The 16,768-nt window shown below is 44.9% G+C and overlaps 1 protein-coding gene across 2 annotated transcripts in view; it reads left to right on the top strand.

Annotated features, from left to right (window-relative positions):
- The window catches only part of LOC111162365 (hedgehog acyltransferase), a 328,170-nt gene extending 312,953 nt beyond the window's left edge, over positions 1–15,217 (top strand). The window contains exon 12 of one of the 2 annotated variants that reach the window (XM_022526736.1): positions 14,334–15,217. In XM_022526736.1, the coding sequence (XP_022382444.1) occupies positions 14,334–14,425 (92 nt within the window). In that variant the 3' untranslated portion in view covers positions 14,426–15,217. The remainder of the gene's footprint in view (positions 1–14,333) is intronic. The other variant, XM_022526737.1, reaches the window with a different exon arrangement.
- Positions 15,218–16,768: the final 1,551 nt, after the last annotated feature.

Raw genomic sequence — 16,768 nt, 5'->3', positions numbered from 1 at the left:
TGTATCTGTATTTCTTCTGTCTCATCATTATTCATTGTCCATTTACCATGCGTGCCCTGGTCCTCGTGTCCTGCAAAGAGAGAAGCAGATTCGTGGACTCTCAGGCCTGGTTCTGCCTCTGGTCTGAGTGAGGAATCTCCTCCACTGTGCTCAGGCCTCTGTCCTGCCCCTGCTGCTTTCCCTGCATTCCCTGCAGGAGGAACCCGAGCCTTTGCGGGGTTGGGGGCTCCTGCTGCCGAAGTGTGCCTTGCCCCAGGGTGTCTCCCCTCCTCATACAGATGTCCCCTCAAACCTCTTCTAAGGGTAGACTTCTAGATACAAGCAGGCAGCTCTCTTCTCCAGAGTCTCCATGCTCCCGGATAGACATCGCCAGGTCCTTCAGCCACTCCTCCTGGGACGTGCTCCCAGACCTCGTCCATCCAGTATTGGCATCATTGGACTAGGAAACAAAAACTGTGAAGCTCCGCTGTTTTAATGATAGTGAAATTTCAACTAACGAGTGTCAGCCCATCATCCCAGCCTACGCAGTGGTTCCAGAATCTCCACTTCCCCCTACTCTTTCATGATCTGCACATTTGGATGATGGAGCAGAGGGACTGAATCTGAAGGGGGAGGGGGAGTGTCCAGGGCCCTGGAGCGCACTGTCAGCCTTCAGGGGCTCCTGCGAATGGGCCTCAGGCTCAGGTGCGGCTGTCTGCAGGGCAAGGGTCAAGGCTGCCTGTCTGAATGCCGGGGATGCTGTAGGTGCTTCTTGAAGAGCAGTGCGGGGGAGTGGTCATCGGGCTGTGTGATGGGGAGCCTGAGCCACACTGTGCACACCCTTCGTAGCAGGGAAGTGCCTTTCATGGGCTTACTTGCTGGGCAGCATCTGCTGTGTTATGCAGTGTGGTCATGATGAACAGTGAACAACAGCCTTAATGAGACTGTGTTAAAAACACAGGTGAGGGGAGAGCAACAGCTGGGGGGCGTGTTATGACTGTGCACCCTCTGGCCCCGGTGGCAGGAGTTGGGACGGTGGCACCAACTGCAGGGACGGTTTTCTGGGAAGTGCGTCCCTACCTATTTGGCCCTGGAGAGAGAAAAGATGTGTTTTCTCAGCACTACCGTCTATTTATGCTATCAGAGTAAGAAAAAGTGGCTTTGGCTTGTTGTCCCCACTTCCTCAATTTCACATGAAATGATTTTACTTTTATGGAAGTGAGTGCTTCGGTAAGCTTCTGCCCACGAGGCTTGTGCCGGGAGGTAAGAAAGGATGAAAAATTCAGCCTAGGTCAGCTGCATTAGGATGCAAAGTTGACTGTGAACAATGTGATTTATTAACGACCGCTGTTTGTGACAGTGAAACATACCCAGAGCGCCCAGCAAACAACTCTTGCTCAGGATGGCAAGAAGTTGTGTGTGTGTGTGTGTGTGTGTGTGTGTGTGTGTGTGGTAGTTGGAGGGGTGGGGGTAGAGCCACCCCTTCCTCTGTGTCTCCCTGCTAGACCCCTTAGGGAGGCTCAACCCCTGGCTCTGACAGTGTTAATGAAAGATCACTCAGGTGTGGGGAGCATGCTCTTTAATGGATGCCGCCTAAGTTAGGCACTCACCAAGACGGGATATAAATGCTTTCTTTGTACCCTTCTTCACAAAAATGGAGAAACTGAGGCTTCTGGAGATGTGTGACCTAGTGATTTAGTGGTGGGTGGTGCCTGAAAACACAAACCTGCTCCTTCCCACTCCTATGAGTCACACAGTCCTAAATTCCCACTTTGGTCTAATGACCAATTAGCTGTTTGACCTTGGGAAACTTACTTTGCTTCTCTGAGCCCTAGTTTCCTTTCTTTATGAAATGGGGCTAATAGGGGCACCTGGGTGGCTCAGTCATTAAGTGTCTGCCTTCGGCTCAGGTCATGATCTCAGGGTCCTGGGATCGAGCCCCGCATTGGGCTTCCTGCTTAGCCAAGGGCCTGCTTCTCCCTCTCCCACTCCCCCTGCTTGTGTTCCCTTTCTCACTGTCTCTCTGTCAAACAAATAAATCTTGAAAAAAAAGAAAAAAGAAATGAGGCTAATAATACATCCCTGGTAAGGTAGCTGAGAGAATGTAGAAGGTGCCCCGCAGCAGACCTGGGAACATAAAGCCCTGTGACTGTCTGTCTCCTCTGTTCTGTGAAAAACCCCAGTCAGTTCGTGAGCAACTCTGTCAATAGGAAGCTCTTCCTTCAATTTTCTTTGGAGTTCCTCTAGAACGGTGGTTCCCAAGGTGTGGTTCTTGGACCAGCAGCACCCACATCACCTGGGAATGGATCAGAAATTGGGGGTCTGGTCGCCCAGCGGCTTCTTGACATGGCCTCCAGATGATTCTGCTGTAGGCTCATGTTAGAAATCCAGGGCCCCGGGAATTCATGCTTTAATTTCATGGACAGATTAGAACCATCTAATCCTTCTTTCTCATGGAAGGATGTGAAAAAGTCAGCTGAGCATTTTTTTAATCATTTTTTAAAATTTATTTTCAGCATAACAGTATTCATTGTTTTTGTACCACACCCAGTGCTCCATGCAATCCGTGCCCTCTCTAATACCCACCACCTGGTTCCCCCAACCTCCCACCCCCCCACCTCTTCAAACCCTTCAGATTGTGAGCATTTTTTGAAAAAACACTAAGGCCTCAAAGCCGCTGCTCGAGGCCCAGGCTTGTAAACTATATGAAGGCAGGAAACTGTTACTTAACCCTAAAGTGGCAGAGCCTGTTCTTCACACCTTCCGTCACTATCCCCCTGTGTTTGAAAACAGATCTGGCAGTTTACAGGCTTTGAAGCCTGGGCAGCTTTGCTCTTGCTCTGTGTCCTCAATAAGGTGGCCTTCTGATGGCAAAAGCCTCCTGCCGTATAGCTTTGTTAAGGTTACTGCTCTAAATTTAGCTCTGAAGGAAGGTCTGCAGGCTCAGGACTGTTTGATGAATGGCTCCACATTATCTCCAGGCTGGGACTACTGGAGTAAATAAGATTTAAATAAAACCACCAAGGCACCTTATCATTTCCCCCCATCAGGCCTGAATATTGTTAAAAATAAAATGCCACCAGGAGGTAGCTCTTTGAACAAAGGCAACAGTGCATAGAGTTATTCTGAAAAATTGATGAAATGACAGGAGCGAGGCTGGTGCAATGGTGCAGAGTGAGCCGGGCTCACGGGTAGTGGCGCCAACACTCTAGGACCAGAGTCCAGTGCCTGAGCTGGTTCTCTAAGGAGAGGGACACTCAAACTCTGCTGGCCTCAGAGTAGAAGATACCCCCAAAGCAGGACACTGTGTGCATAGAGTGGGGAGCTGGTGTTCAATGTATCTAACAAATGTAAGGTGTGGGCACAGAGAGAGCACAGCCATGTGCTGGAGCGAATCCTGCAGGCCCCTCCAGAACCAGGGCTTTACCCCTTTTGATGTGAAATCAGAGAACAGGTCAGGAGGAAAGGCTGGGATCATGGCTTTTACTACCTAGTAGGGTAGTGGATCAGCCTGTTACCGTTAGGTGGTGTCCCTCTGATGTGCACTAGCTGAATGTCAGCCCCAAGGGTACTCGGTGAGCAGTGCTCAGGGTCAGCGAGAGGGAACGTATTTTTTTGGCTGCCAGATCCATCAGTCACAAAGTCCTATGACTCTCTTTTCTGCAGCATCTCCTGGAATCACCTCTTTCCATTTCCCCATTGGATATCCTTCTCCGAGCCTACCCCTTCACAAAGGCTGTCCATGGAGGCTGAAATCCATCAGTCTTCTGTCTTCACCAGGATGGCAACGTGGGCTGTTACACATGCACCTTGCATCCCCAGGGATATGGGTGGATATGTTGATGGCATTTAGTTATTATAATGCATCCTTCAGATTTTCAGGCTTGGGTTCAACCAAGGACAGTTTGCCTGGGGAGGTGAGACTTGTTTCCTTTGTAGCCTCATGGCTCTCAGGAAGAATGGGAACCTCCTCTTCTTCCTTTCTTGGAATGGTTTTGAGTTACTGAGTGACATTGCTACTCTATGGGACAGGTGGTGAGAGTCCCTCTGTTCAGCTCTAGGGACCCAAGAGCCAAGCTGAGAGTTCCTTAACCTCAAGAAGAACTGGGACTCAGCAGGGTGACTGCTGAGCAGTGGATGAGCAGTAGGCTCCGTGGGCAGCAGGGCAGCAGAGCCTCTGCTAGAAAACTTGCCTGGGTGGATGGAAGGAGGAAGCTAAGGCATTGTTAATGGTAAAAGACAGATAATTATAGATAAAAGTAAAAGAAAGACTGGAGACTTTCCTCCAAATAGGATTTAATCTGACACTCTGGGCTTGGGATGTGGACTCTGGGCCCTTTTGAGGCAGTGTGGCTACAAGCAAGGATATGGGCGTCTGTTCATGATTTCGATCTTGAAGTGCTGTAAGGATTCACTAAGACTGTGTATTCTTTGTAAACTGTATAGTAGATTCTCTATTCTTCATAAACTACTTACATGTGGACAGAGACTATGGTGCTGGCTGACTAGAGGAAGGGCAGGAAAAAGGCTTCCCTGCAAAGGTTGATCATATGGTGGTCACCAGCCATTTTCTTCTAAAAATGGTTAGTGGTAGGATGTGGTCTTTGAAAAAGCGCCATTAGAGCCAAGATGGCGACCACAAGCTCAGGAGTGTTGGTTGCCGAGACTGACAGCTGAGTGAGCCTTTGATGGGGTAATTGATAGCTCACACACAATTCAGCAACTCAATTAACTTCTCTCCCATTAGGAAGGATTGATTTCTTCTCTGGGATAGGGATTTGTGCTGATTCAGCTGCTGAGTGTGTTTGCACAGTTAAGAAAGAGCTCTTAGCATTGTTCTCCTACTCAGAGGTCCCAGTGGAAGAGAGCATTAGGGGGGAGCCCACTGTTCAGCCCTACACATGGCAAATCCTCCGGCCCCTAGGGAGAGGAAGGATTGAGAACCCATCATCATTTAAAAAGTAAATTGTATCTTCTTGCATGTGCATCTTTTGTTTGAATACCTTAGGGCATATATAACACTAGGACATCGTAGTGGAATACTGCAAGTCTGTGAAATTGAAAATTGTTTTTTTCATTTTTTCAATTTTTAATTTTTTATAACTTTATTGAGAAATAATTTATGCACAGTAAAATATACATATTTAAGGTATTCTCCACTTGTATATACCCTTGAAAATATTCCCGTAATCAAAATGCAAAACATTTTCATCATCCCCAAAGACTCCTGGTGTCCCCATTGTAATTTGTCCCTCCCTCTGCTCCAGCCCTGGCAACCACTACAAGCTTTTGGTTACTATAAATTAATTTCATTTTATATAAATGGAATAATATGGTATATATTATTTTACTGATGTCTTCTTTGACTCAGCATAGAATTTTTTTGTGGTAAATTATATATAACATAAAACTTTCCATTTTAACCATTTTTAAGTGTACAGGTCAGTGGTGTTAAGCATGTTCACACTGCTGTGCAACCATCACCACCATCCATCTCCCCAGAATGGTTTTAACCTTGCAGAACTGAAACACCTATACCATTAAACGATAATTCCATCCAGCCCCCAGTAACTGCCATTCACTTTCTGTCTCTACGAATTTGACTACTTTGGGACCTCATATATAATATTTGTCCTTTTGTGTCTGGCTTATTTCATTTAGCATAATGTCTTCAAGGTTCATCCAAGCTGTAGCTTGTATCAGGATTTCCCTCCTTTTCAAGGCTGAATAATATTCCATTGTATGTATAGACCACATTTTGTTTATCCATTCATCTGTGAGTGGACACGTGGTCTATTTCCACCTTTTGGTTATTGTACATAATACTGCTGTGAATATGGGTACATAAGTATCTCTTCTAGTTCTTTCAATTCTTTTGGGTATATATGTGATAATTCTATGTTTAATTTTTTAATTTTTAATTTTTATTTTTTTATTGTGTTATGTTAGTCACTATAAAATACATCATTAGTTTTTTTTTTTAAGATTTTATTTATTTATTTGACAGAGATCACAAGTAGGCAGAGAGGCAGAGAGAGAGAGGAGGAAGCAGGCTCCCGCTGAGCAGAGAGCCCGATGCGGGGCTCAATCCCAGGACCCTGAGATCATGACCTGAGCTGAAGGCAGAGACTTTAACCCACTGAGCCACTCAGGTGCCCCACATCATTAGTTTTTGATGCAGTGTTCCAAGAATCATTATTTATGTACAACACCCAGTGCTCCATGCAATATGTGCCCTCCACAATACCCACCACCAGGCTTACCCATCACCCCCCGCCAAACCTTCAGTTCATTTCTCAGAGTCTACAGTTTCTCATGGTTTGTCTCTTCCTCCAATTTGCCCCAATTCATGTTTTCTTTCCTTCTCCTGTCCTCCATGTTATTTCTTATGTTCCACAAGTAACTGAAACCACATGATAATTATCTTTCTATGCTTGACTTATTTCAGTCAGCATAATCTCCAGGCCTATTCATGTTGATGCAAAAGTTGTGTATTCCTCCTTTCTGATGGCTGAGTAATAATATTCCATTATATATATGGACCACATCTTCTTTATCCATTTATCTGCTGAAGGGCATCTCAGCTCTTTCCACAGTTTGGCTATTGTGAACATTGCTGCTATGAACATTGGGGTACATATGGCCCTTCATTTCACTACTTCTGTATCTTTGGGGTAAATACCCAGTAGTGCAATTGCAGGGTCATAGGGTGGCTCTATTTTTAATTTTTTGAGGAATCTCCACACTGTTTTTCAAAGTGGCTGCACCAATGTGCTTTCCCACCAACAGTGTAATAGGGGTCCCCTCTCTCCACATCCTCTCCAACATTTGTTGTTTCCTGCCTTGTTAATCTTTGCCATTCTGACTGGTGTAAGATGGTATCTCAATGTGGTCTTGATTTGAATTTTCCTAATGGCCCATGATGATGAACATTTTTTCATGTGTCTGCTAGTCATTTGTATGTCTTCATTGGAGAAGGGTCTGTTCATGTCTTCTGCCCATTTCTTGACATGATTATCTGTTTTTTGGGTGTTGAGTTTGAGAAGTTTTTTTTATAGATCTTGGATATCAGCTCTTTGTCTGTAGTGTCATTTGCTAGCATCTTCCTCTCTTCTGTGGGTTGCCTCTTTGTTTTGTTGACTGTTTCCTTTGCTGTGCAGAAGCTTCTGGTCTTGATGAAGTCCCAAAAGTTCGTTTTTGCTTTTGTTTCCTTTGTTTTTGGAGACATGTCTTGGAAGAAGTTGCTGTGGCTGATGTCAAAGTGGATACTGCCTATGTTTTCCTCTAGGATTTGGATGGATTCCTGTCTCACATTGAGGTCTCCCATCGATTTTGAGTTGATCTTTGTGTAAGAGAATGGTCGAGTTTCATTCTATACATACCTGTCCAATTTTCCTAGCACCATTTATTGAAGAGACTGTCTTTTTTCCACTGGATATTTTTTCTGCTTTGTCAAAGATTATTTGACCATACAGTTGAGGGTCCATATCTGGGCTCTCTACTCTGTTCCATGGTCTATGTGTCTGTTTTTGTGCCAGTACCATGCTGTCTTGGTGATCACAGCTTTGTAATAAAGCTTGAAATCAGGCAACATGATGCACCCAACTGTTTTTCATCTTCAACATTTCCTTAGTGATTCGGCGTCTTTTCTGGTTCCATGCAAATTTTAGGTTTGTCTGTTCCAGCACTTTGAAAAATGCTACTGGTATTTTGATTGGGATGGCACTGAATGTATAGATTGCTCTGGGCAGGATAGACATTTTAACAATGTTTATTCTTCCGATCCATGAGCATGGATGTTTTTCCACCTTTTTGTGTCTTCTTCAGTTTCTTTCATGAGTGTTCTGTAGTTCCTTGAGTATAGATCCTTTACCTCTTTGGTCAGGTTTTTTCCAAGGTATCTTAGGGTTTTTGGTGCTATTGTAAATGGAATTGATTCTCTAATTGCCCTTTCTACAGTTTCATTGTTAGTGTATAAGAAAGCAGTTGATTTCTGTGCATTGATTTTGTATCCTCCCACAATACCTAATTGCTGTATGAGTTCTAGTAATTTGCGGGTGGAGTCTTTTGCGTTTTCCACATAAAGTGTCATGTCATCTGCGAAGAAAGAGAGTTTAATGTCTTCTTTGCCAATTTGAATACCTTTTATTTCTCTTTGTTGTCTGCTGTTGCTAGGACTTCTAGGTACTATGTTGAACAACAGTGGTGAGAACGGACATCCTCGTTGTGTTCCTGATCTCAATGGGAAGGCTCTCAGTATTTCCCCATTGAGAATGATATTTGCTGTGGGTTTTTCAAAGATGGATTTTATGAATTTAAGGAATGTTCCCTCTATCCCTATGCTTCGAAGAGTTTTAATCAGGAAAGGAGGCTGTATTTTGTCAGATGTTTTTTCTGCATCAATTGAGAGGACCATGTGTTTCTTCTCTCTTCTCTTATTGATTTGTTCTGTCACATTGGCTGATTTGCAAATGTTGAACCACCTTTGCGCCCCAGGAATAAATCCCACCTGGTCATGGTGGGTAATCTTTTCAAGGTACTGTTGGATCCTGTTAGCTAGGATCTTGTTGAGAATCTTGGCATCCACATTCATCAGGGATATTGGTCTGAAATTCTCCTTTTTGATGGGTTCTTTGCCTGGTTTGGGGATCAAGGTAATGCTGACTTCATAGGAAGAGTCTGGAAGTTTTCCTTCTGTTTCTATTTTTGAAACCGCTTCAGGAGAATAGGTATTATCTCTTTTTTGAATGTTTGGTAGAATTCCCCAGGGAATCCATCAGGTCCTGGGCTCTTGTTTTTTGGGGAGTTTTTAAATCACTGTTTCAATCTCGTTACTAGATATTGGTCTATTCAGGTTGTCCATTTCTTTGTGTTTCAGTCTTGGTAGTTTATAGGTTTCCAGGAATGCATCCATTTCTTCTAGGTTGCTTACCTTATTGGCATATAGCTGTTGATAATAATTTCTGATGGTTGTTTCTATTTCCTTGGTGTTAATCGTGATCTCACCCCTTTCATTCATAATTTTATTAATTTGGGTCCTTTCTCTTTTCTTTTGGATTAGTTTGGCCAGTGGTTTATCGGTCTTATTAATTCTTTCAAAGAACCAGTTTGTGGTTTTATTGATGTGTTCTACTATATCTCTAGTTTCTAACTCATGATCTCTGCTCTAATCTTATTTCCCTTCTTGTGCATGGGGTTGGCTTAATTTGTTGCTGGTTCTCCAGTTCTTTTAGGTGTAAAAAGAGTTTGTGTATTCAGGATTTTTCAGTTTTTTTGAGTGAGGCTTGGATGGCTATGTGATTCCCCCATAGGACCACCTTTGCCATATCCGATAGGTTTTAGACCGATGTGTCTTCATTCTCATTGGTTTCCATGAATTGTTTAAGTTCTTCTTTGATTTCAAGTTGATCCAAACCTTCTTGAGCAAGATGGTCTTTGGCTTCCAAGTATTTGAATTCTTTCTACACTTTTTCTTGTGATTGAGTTCCAGTTTCAAAGCATTGTGGTCTGAGAATATGCAAGGAATATCTCAAGGAATTGCTTGAGAGCAATGAGTATTCTGTTGTTTTAGGTGGTTAATTTTTTGAGGAACCTCCATGCTGTTTTCCACAGTGGCTGCAATCATTTTACAATGTTACCTTTTAAATAAAGATTTTCATTAGACTTGCTGCTTGTTCTGATTATCCCATCACTTTCCAGAAAACCAATTTTATATATCCCCCTGCATGATAATGGTCTTTTCCTTCACTCTCTTGAGCCTCAGCCTTCCAGTCTTTTCAGATTGATGTAATTGCTCAGAAAATCACTCAGCCATAATAACCTCAAGTAAAATCACACCACTTGCTTTCTTAGCTATAGACATTTCCCTCTGTGTCCTACCTGTTCTCATTAGCTGTAGTTATTCTACAATACACCAGGGGCCTCTTAACAATAGCATGATATAACCACCTACATCCTATTAACTCCCTCTATTACACCACATACATGGATCTTCTTAAATGAATCTGTGGTGCTATGCATCCTACTTGTATGCATTTAGCTATACCTGTCAGGTAGTCTGTCCTATTAGCTCCATTACCCAGTCTTTTGCAACCATTGCCTAACTTGCTAGCATCCTCTTTGTAGTGTCTTCAGTGCTGCCTAGTTGTCAGCTGTTAAAAGTGTTCAACTGTTTAGATCTTAATAGGTCTAGGTATCAAAAGCCCACCAGGACGAATCACTGAATCTGGGGGCCTAGCTGTGAATATACCAAGTGTGCAGGGGTGGCTTGGCCTTAAGGTACTCTCTTAAGAAAGACCTTTTCTTTTGACCAATACCATACTGCCCACCAGGCTATAAGCCACATCAATGGTGTGTGTGTGTGTGTGTGTGTGTGTGTGTGCATGCGTGCATGCATGCATGTGCACGTATGTGTGCATGTATGTGAATGTGTGTGTGCGCATGCATGGGGTTGGAGATGCCAGGATCTGGGAGTTGACTGGACAGTGTGGATTAGAAACCCTGGTGAGAAGGGCAAGCTTGGAAGGAGAACACAGAATGGGGAAAGGCCGGGGAGAGTGAGGGCTACAGGATGAGGTCGGGGTTCATTTGTTGGGACAGAACCCTTTTTGATGCCCTCTTTTTTGTGCACGGCTGACAAGCCTGGATGACGGCATCATAGCAACCCTCAAATGTGGCCAGAATGACAGCCCATCCCTGTCTCTTTTTCTGCACTGATCTGAGCCCTGATAAAGAGGAGTCTCAGCCCCACGCACCCCCGACACTTGGAGTACATCAGTGCTTAGTTAGCAGCTTCTACAAAGTCCCAGTGCCCAGAGCAGGCAGCCCACAGAGGGTGATACTGATGTCTGATGTCTCAGACAGGCCAGGCACACAGCAAATGCTCATGAAATACTGAGTGAATACTGCGGAAGGGTGACTTGTGGAATCTGTCTTCTTGTCATCACAGAGCTTACTCTTGAGGTCAGGAAAGGAGAGCTGTTTACATAACAGCTTCACACATAGACTATATACATTGACTTCTCAGGTGTAGGAATTATTTGCATTTCTGAAACTCTTTAAAAGCACTACTGAGTCTGTGATCCAATTTCATGCACATCTGTTTGTTTTTGATCTCCCATTGTGTTGGTGGAGAAACTGAGGCCTGGCTAGGGTCTCATAGCAGAGTCAGGATTACAGGTGTGCTACCTGTTGTCTATCTGCCTCTGTGCATGGCAGACAGTTAATGGTAGAGGGAATTTTCAGGGTCTAACTGGGCTCCCGACTGAACATGCTTATGCCACATTTCTGGGCGGTGCTGGGGGTATTTCTCCTTACAGTTCTGTGTGCTGGCCGGAAGCTTTCACAGGGATGTCCCTGGATGGCTGCAGGGCCGAGCACAGCTGTCCAATGACCCAGACCCAGCTTTGTGTAAATATAAGCTCTCCATTCTCCCACCTCCACAGCCCGCTTCTGGGTTCTTTGTTTACCAAGCACCTGCCAACGCATCATCCTAAACACAGCTGAAGTCTGGGTCAGCTCCCCATGCCTGAAGCCCCCTCTCTAATTTCTGCTTCCTGAGTCCACTGAGGAGCAGATGTCAACAGGTCCCCTGGCATCTGTGTCTGAGGGCTCCAGGCAGGATGTGTCCATTTTGAAGCTTGAAAAAGTACCTGGCTGTCCTGGGCCGATTAGTGCCCGCTCTCCCCCCAAATTCATGTCTGTGTGCAACAGCAGAATTGGACTTCATTTGGAAAAAGGGTTTTGCTGATGTCATTAGCTAAGTGTCTTGAGAAGAAATCATGGTGGATTTAGAGGAGGCCCTGAACCCAATGACTGGTGTCCTTCTAAGAGGAGAGGACACAGAGATACCCAGGGAAAAGGTACTCTCTTAAGAAAAGTATCACATGAAGACAGGCAGAGCTTGGAAGTATGTTGCCATAAGTCAAGGAGTATCTGGGGTCATCCAAAGCTGGAAGAGGCAAGGGAGGAGTCTCCCTAAGAGCCTTTAGAGAGAGGACAACCTGCCAACACCTTGATTTCAGACTTGCAGCATCTAGAAGTATGAGAGAATGCATTTCTGTTGTTGGAAGCCACTAAGTTTGTGGTCATTTGCTCCAGTAGCCACAGGAAGCTAACCCACTGGCTGACGAGCAGACAGGAGGTGGGACTGTAGGGCTGGGCCTAGAGCCAGGCTGTTGGGGGTCCTCGGCTCCCCTCACTTCTCCTGCCTTCAGGGCCTAGAGTTCTGGTGCCAAGCTAATCTCAGGAGAGAGTTGAAAACAAGAGTTCAGAGGAAGACCAGGGCGGGACTTCCTGTTATCACTCTCACCTTGGTGGAGAAAGACTTCTGTGTCTTTTATGTCTATTATGACTACCTTTCCTTAGTGCCCATCAGAGCCCAGGCACCGTGCAGGCCTTTACATCATGTCACATTCCCTCCTTATGTCTTCGTCACCTCGGGCCGCCGTAAGGAAGTATGTGGACTGGGAGGCTTGAACAACAGGCATTTACTTCTCACAGTTCCAGAGACTGGAAAAGTCTAAGATCAAGATGCCAGCTGATCTGGTTCCTGGTGAGGACCCTCTTTCTGGCTTCTAGATGGCCACCTTCTCACTGTGTCATATGGCAGAGAGAGAGGAGGCAAGCTCTTGGCGTCCATTCTTGTGGGGGCACTAATCCCATCATGATGGCTCCTCCCTCGTGATCTGATCTCAACCCATGTACCTCCCGAAGGCCCCACCTCGAAATATGCAGTCGGGATTAGGGCATCAACACATGAATGTAGGGGGACACAGTGAGTCCATGGCATCCTGTAGAGGTGCTCTGTCCCTCCCCTAGTTTTACATTTGAGATTTATCAAGTTGTTCCTAGTCACGGAGCTGGCAAGTGACAGAGTCAGGGTTTGAACTGGTGTCCAGTTTCACCTCGGAGCCGGCACACTTAACCATTATGCCATATTCATACAACTTCTAGTAATAATAATCACAGCTGCTTGTTGATATAGCAAGAAGGGAGCCTATAGAAGTACAGTACCCTCAGTGGCTCCCCACTGCCTCCTCCCTACTTCTAGCCCTGCCCTGCCTGCCCCTTCCTGTGCAGTAGCCACAGTCCTGTGATCCCGGTTCCTGGGGTGGCCTGTGATGTTCACACTTGAGGTGGTCTCTCTGGTTGCTTATTTCTGCCCCTTTCCATCTGACAAACTCTTGCTCACCCCACATGGCCCAGTTTAAATGTGCTCTGTCTACATCATTATCTAGCACATGTTACATGGCTCATAGATCCCAGTAGTGTGTATCTTTGTCAAGCTGGAATGGGATCACCTATTTCGGCATCTGGTACCTTCCACAGCATCTCTGCATCTCCAGAGCTCCTAAAGTCCTATGTTTGAGTAAGTGAAACATGTAGAGGACATGGAAGTCATTAAGTGACCAGCAAGAGAGGGCTGTTAATTGAAGAGGAGGAGGAGGAGAAGGGAGAGGAGGAGGAGAAAAAGAAAGAAAAGAACATCAGATATTCTAAGACGAGTACTTATAGAAGGAACCACTAAAAGCTTTGAGTTTTGAAAGCAAATGTTTAATTTAGGCTCTCCCTTCTGTGTTCTTACAGATGGCACTCAATTCCATATAACGGCCAATCTATATTTTGAGATTTACTGTGGGTCTTACGGACTTTTTTTCTTTTTTATTATTAACTACCTTAGTTTTCTAAATATATGTTCTTTAAAAGCCAGTCCTATTTTTAAGTTTTTAAAATTAATATATAATGTATTATTTGCCCCAGGGGTACAGGTCTGTGAATCGTCAGGCTTACATGCTTCATAGCACTCACCATAGCATATACCCTCCCCAATGTCCCTCACCCAGCCACCCTACCCCTCCCCCCCCACCCCCAGCAACCCTCAGTTTGTTTTGTGAGATTAAGAGTCTCTTAAGGCTTGTCTCCCTCCTGATCCCATCTTGTTTCATTTTTTCCCTCCCTACCCCCCATGAACCCCCATCCTGCTTCTCAAATTCCTCATATCAGAGAGATCATATGATAATTATCTTTCTCTGGTTGACTTATTTCGCTCAGCATAATACCCTCTAGTTCCATCCCCGTCATTGCAGATGGCAAAAAGCCAGTCCTATTTCTAAACCTAATTTCCATTTGAGATAGCATACCCCTCGTTTTATGCTGGCCAGTAGGAATGTAGGGTTCAAGTTGTTGGTGTTCCATGTAGAGCACACCTTCCAGGAGGTGTGTGTCTTGATGCATCAGCTGAGGCCCATGTTGTTTCTTGGGTTGCCTTCTCCAAAGGGGGAGAGTTTGCACTTGTGGAAGGTCCTGCCCCAGGTGTTTCTAACTGCTCTTCTGTCTCTGTCTTCCCGCTGCAGGATGGCCATATGTGACCCTCTCTGTCCTGGGATTCCTCTACTGCTACTCCCATGTGGGCATTGCCTGGGCCCAGACATACTCAGTGGACTAATGCCGCCCAGCCGGTGCCAGCCCTTCCTGCTGGCCTCCAAGGCAACTGGTGCTTCACCCTGACCTCATACGCCAAGATAACCTCCAATGAACCAGTGCGTCATCTGCTCATCTTTTGTTGGAGTTATCTCCCTCCAAAACTGGAAGCTTGAGCTCTCATAGAAAATTGACAACCAGTGAGGCTTCTAACTTTGGGGACCAAAGCTCCCCCAGCCCCATTACTTTCCTGTTGAGTAAGCAGGGGCCCAGAGCAGTATTGTCTTGCCTGCTGCACATGGTAACATTGTGGTCTAGAACCCGGTCCCAGGGCCCTTCAGTTTCTTTCTACTTTACCAAGAATTAAATGCAATAGATATTTCTGAAATATTTTGCTAACATTTAAGTGATTTCTTTCCCATGTCCTGCAGTGTGGTCTCTAGAACCAGCACTGGGGTCTGAGCTTCACCCTGGCAGGGAGGAGACAAAGCCGCAGTTAAGTTTCTCATTGTCCAGTCAAGGAAGATACAGCATGTCCTATCGTGTTCCAAGAGGCCAGTACCTAAGGAGATCTGTTATTGGAACACTGTCACAGTGATCGACATTTGGATGCTTGGTTCCCTAGATTTGCAGAGTATAAACATGGCAGTTCCTCTACCGGACAGTTAATCTTCATTTCCCAACAAAGAAGAAGAATTAAGGAACCATGAGCTAGTGCACCCACAGACGGGTGCTACCAGGCAAATGACAAAGGGTAAGGATGGTTTTCTATGGTCCTTTTTCCTCTCTTCATGAGTAAGCCCCAGCAGTCATCTTCCCGCTCAGTGGATTACACTCTGGTTTAAACTGTTTTATTTTGTTACAAATAAAATGGAGCCTTTTCTGTCATATTGATAATTCACATTTTTACGGAATCATTTTGAGTATTTTTTAAAGAAAATGCTTAAAATGTAAATAAATACCTGTGACTCTTATTTAACTATTTACCCCTCTGGAAAGTGGGTGACAGGTCACTAATAGCCGTAAGTGGTAGAAGAGGCTGAAGAGATCTGTTTGACTTTGGATTTTTTTTTTTTTTTTTTTTCTGAGAGGGCAAGTGGTATGTAAAGAAGCTGGGAAGTTTGATCCATAGTCTATGTACCTCATTATGGGAGACTTAGTACATCTCAAACCCATGGATAAAATTGTTATTGAATGAAATGTTCCCTTGGACCTGGGTTGGCCACATATCTTATATTTGCCATCTGGTGTGATCCTTGTGTCCTGGCTGTGGCTTTTAACTCACTGAATTTGAATCTCACTGAGATTCAAACTCCTAGAATGCAGGACCGGCCGTCTTGCTGACATGCTTTCTTCCTACCCATTCTGCCTGGGAGAGCAGACGTGGATGGAGCAGGCAGGCGTGCAGTGGGTGTACCCCGGCTTGACTGCTGCTTAGAACAGACCCAGAGGGGCAGGCAGGCTGACAGCAGTGGCCTTAGCAGTTGGGTGAGTAAAGGACAGAGAGGCCCACGCAGGTGATCCCAAGGTGCTGGGAAGTTTTAAGTAGGGCATGGTTCTGGGGAGAGAGAACACTCCAGGGACTATAGTACAGGATCATGGACTGACTCATTCTGGAACCGTGGCCAGCCACAGGGAGCCTGGCTAAGCACACACAGGGGCGTGAAGAGGATTATAGGCAAGTGTCTGATGTATGTACATATGTAAATAATGCAAAGTATTTTGAACTCTTCGGAGACATCATTTATGTAAAAACAAATTTATTCACTTAACTTATATTGGAAGAATTGGTGAATATATTTGGAGCTAATAATCCTGAATTTCTCTTAAGCTATTACATGACTTGGAGTACTTGGGAATTAGTTCACGATGAGCTACATATTTGAGGTCTGATTAACCAACATGCGGATTATTTAGGACCATTGTTTTCTTTCTTTGACCTCTTGCTGTTCTCCAACTGTAATATGAAAGCGGTAATAGATCTCTCTTCATGCATGTGAAGTAAAGTCTTGGATTTGCTCTAAATGAAAGACTCCTGAAGGTCCTGGCAGGACAGAGCAGCTCTGATATTCACTTTGCAAAAGCCATCAGCCCCGGGCAGCTTCAGGCATGGGGCGGGAAAACAACTAGGCAAGGTACCAAGGTCGCTTCTAGCCCCGGGATCCTCTGACCTCAACCGAGCCCTGTGGACAAGCCGAGCTGCAAATACGATCGCCAAGATGATCCCCAGGGAGGCAAGCAGGACATCTGAAGGACAGCCACCTCTTGGTCATTTTGACTTATTTTGGGGACCGTGCAAGAAGATGTCCAAGTATATAATACATAATAATATAATTATATATATTATAATAAATTAACCATAATATAA

Source organism: Enhydra lutris, unplaced genomic scaffold, assembly GCF_002288905.1.
Source record: "Enhydra lutris kenyoni isolate GAN:26980312 unplaced genomic scaffold, ASM228890v2 scaffoldscaffold91, whole genome shotgun sequence".
NCBI classification, from domain to species: Eukaryota; Metazoa; Chordata; class Mammalia; order Carnivora; family Mustelidae; genus Enhydra; species Enhydra lutris.
The sequence above is the reverse complement of the archived record's forward strand: the minus strand, read 5'-3'. Positions and strand labels throughout refer to the sequence as shown.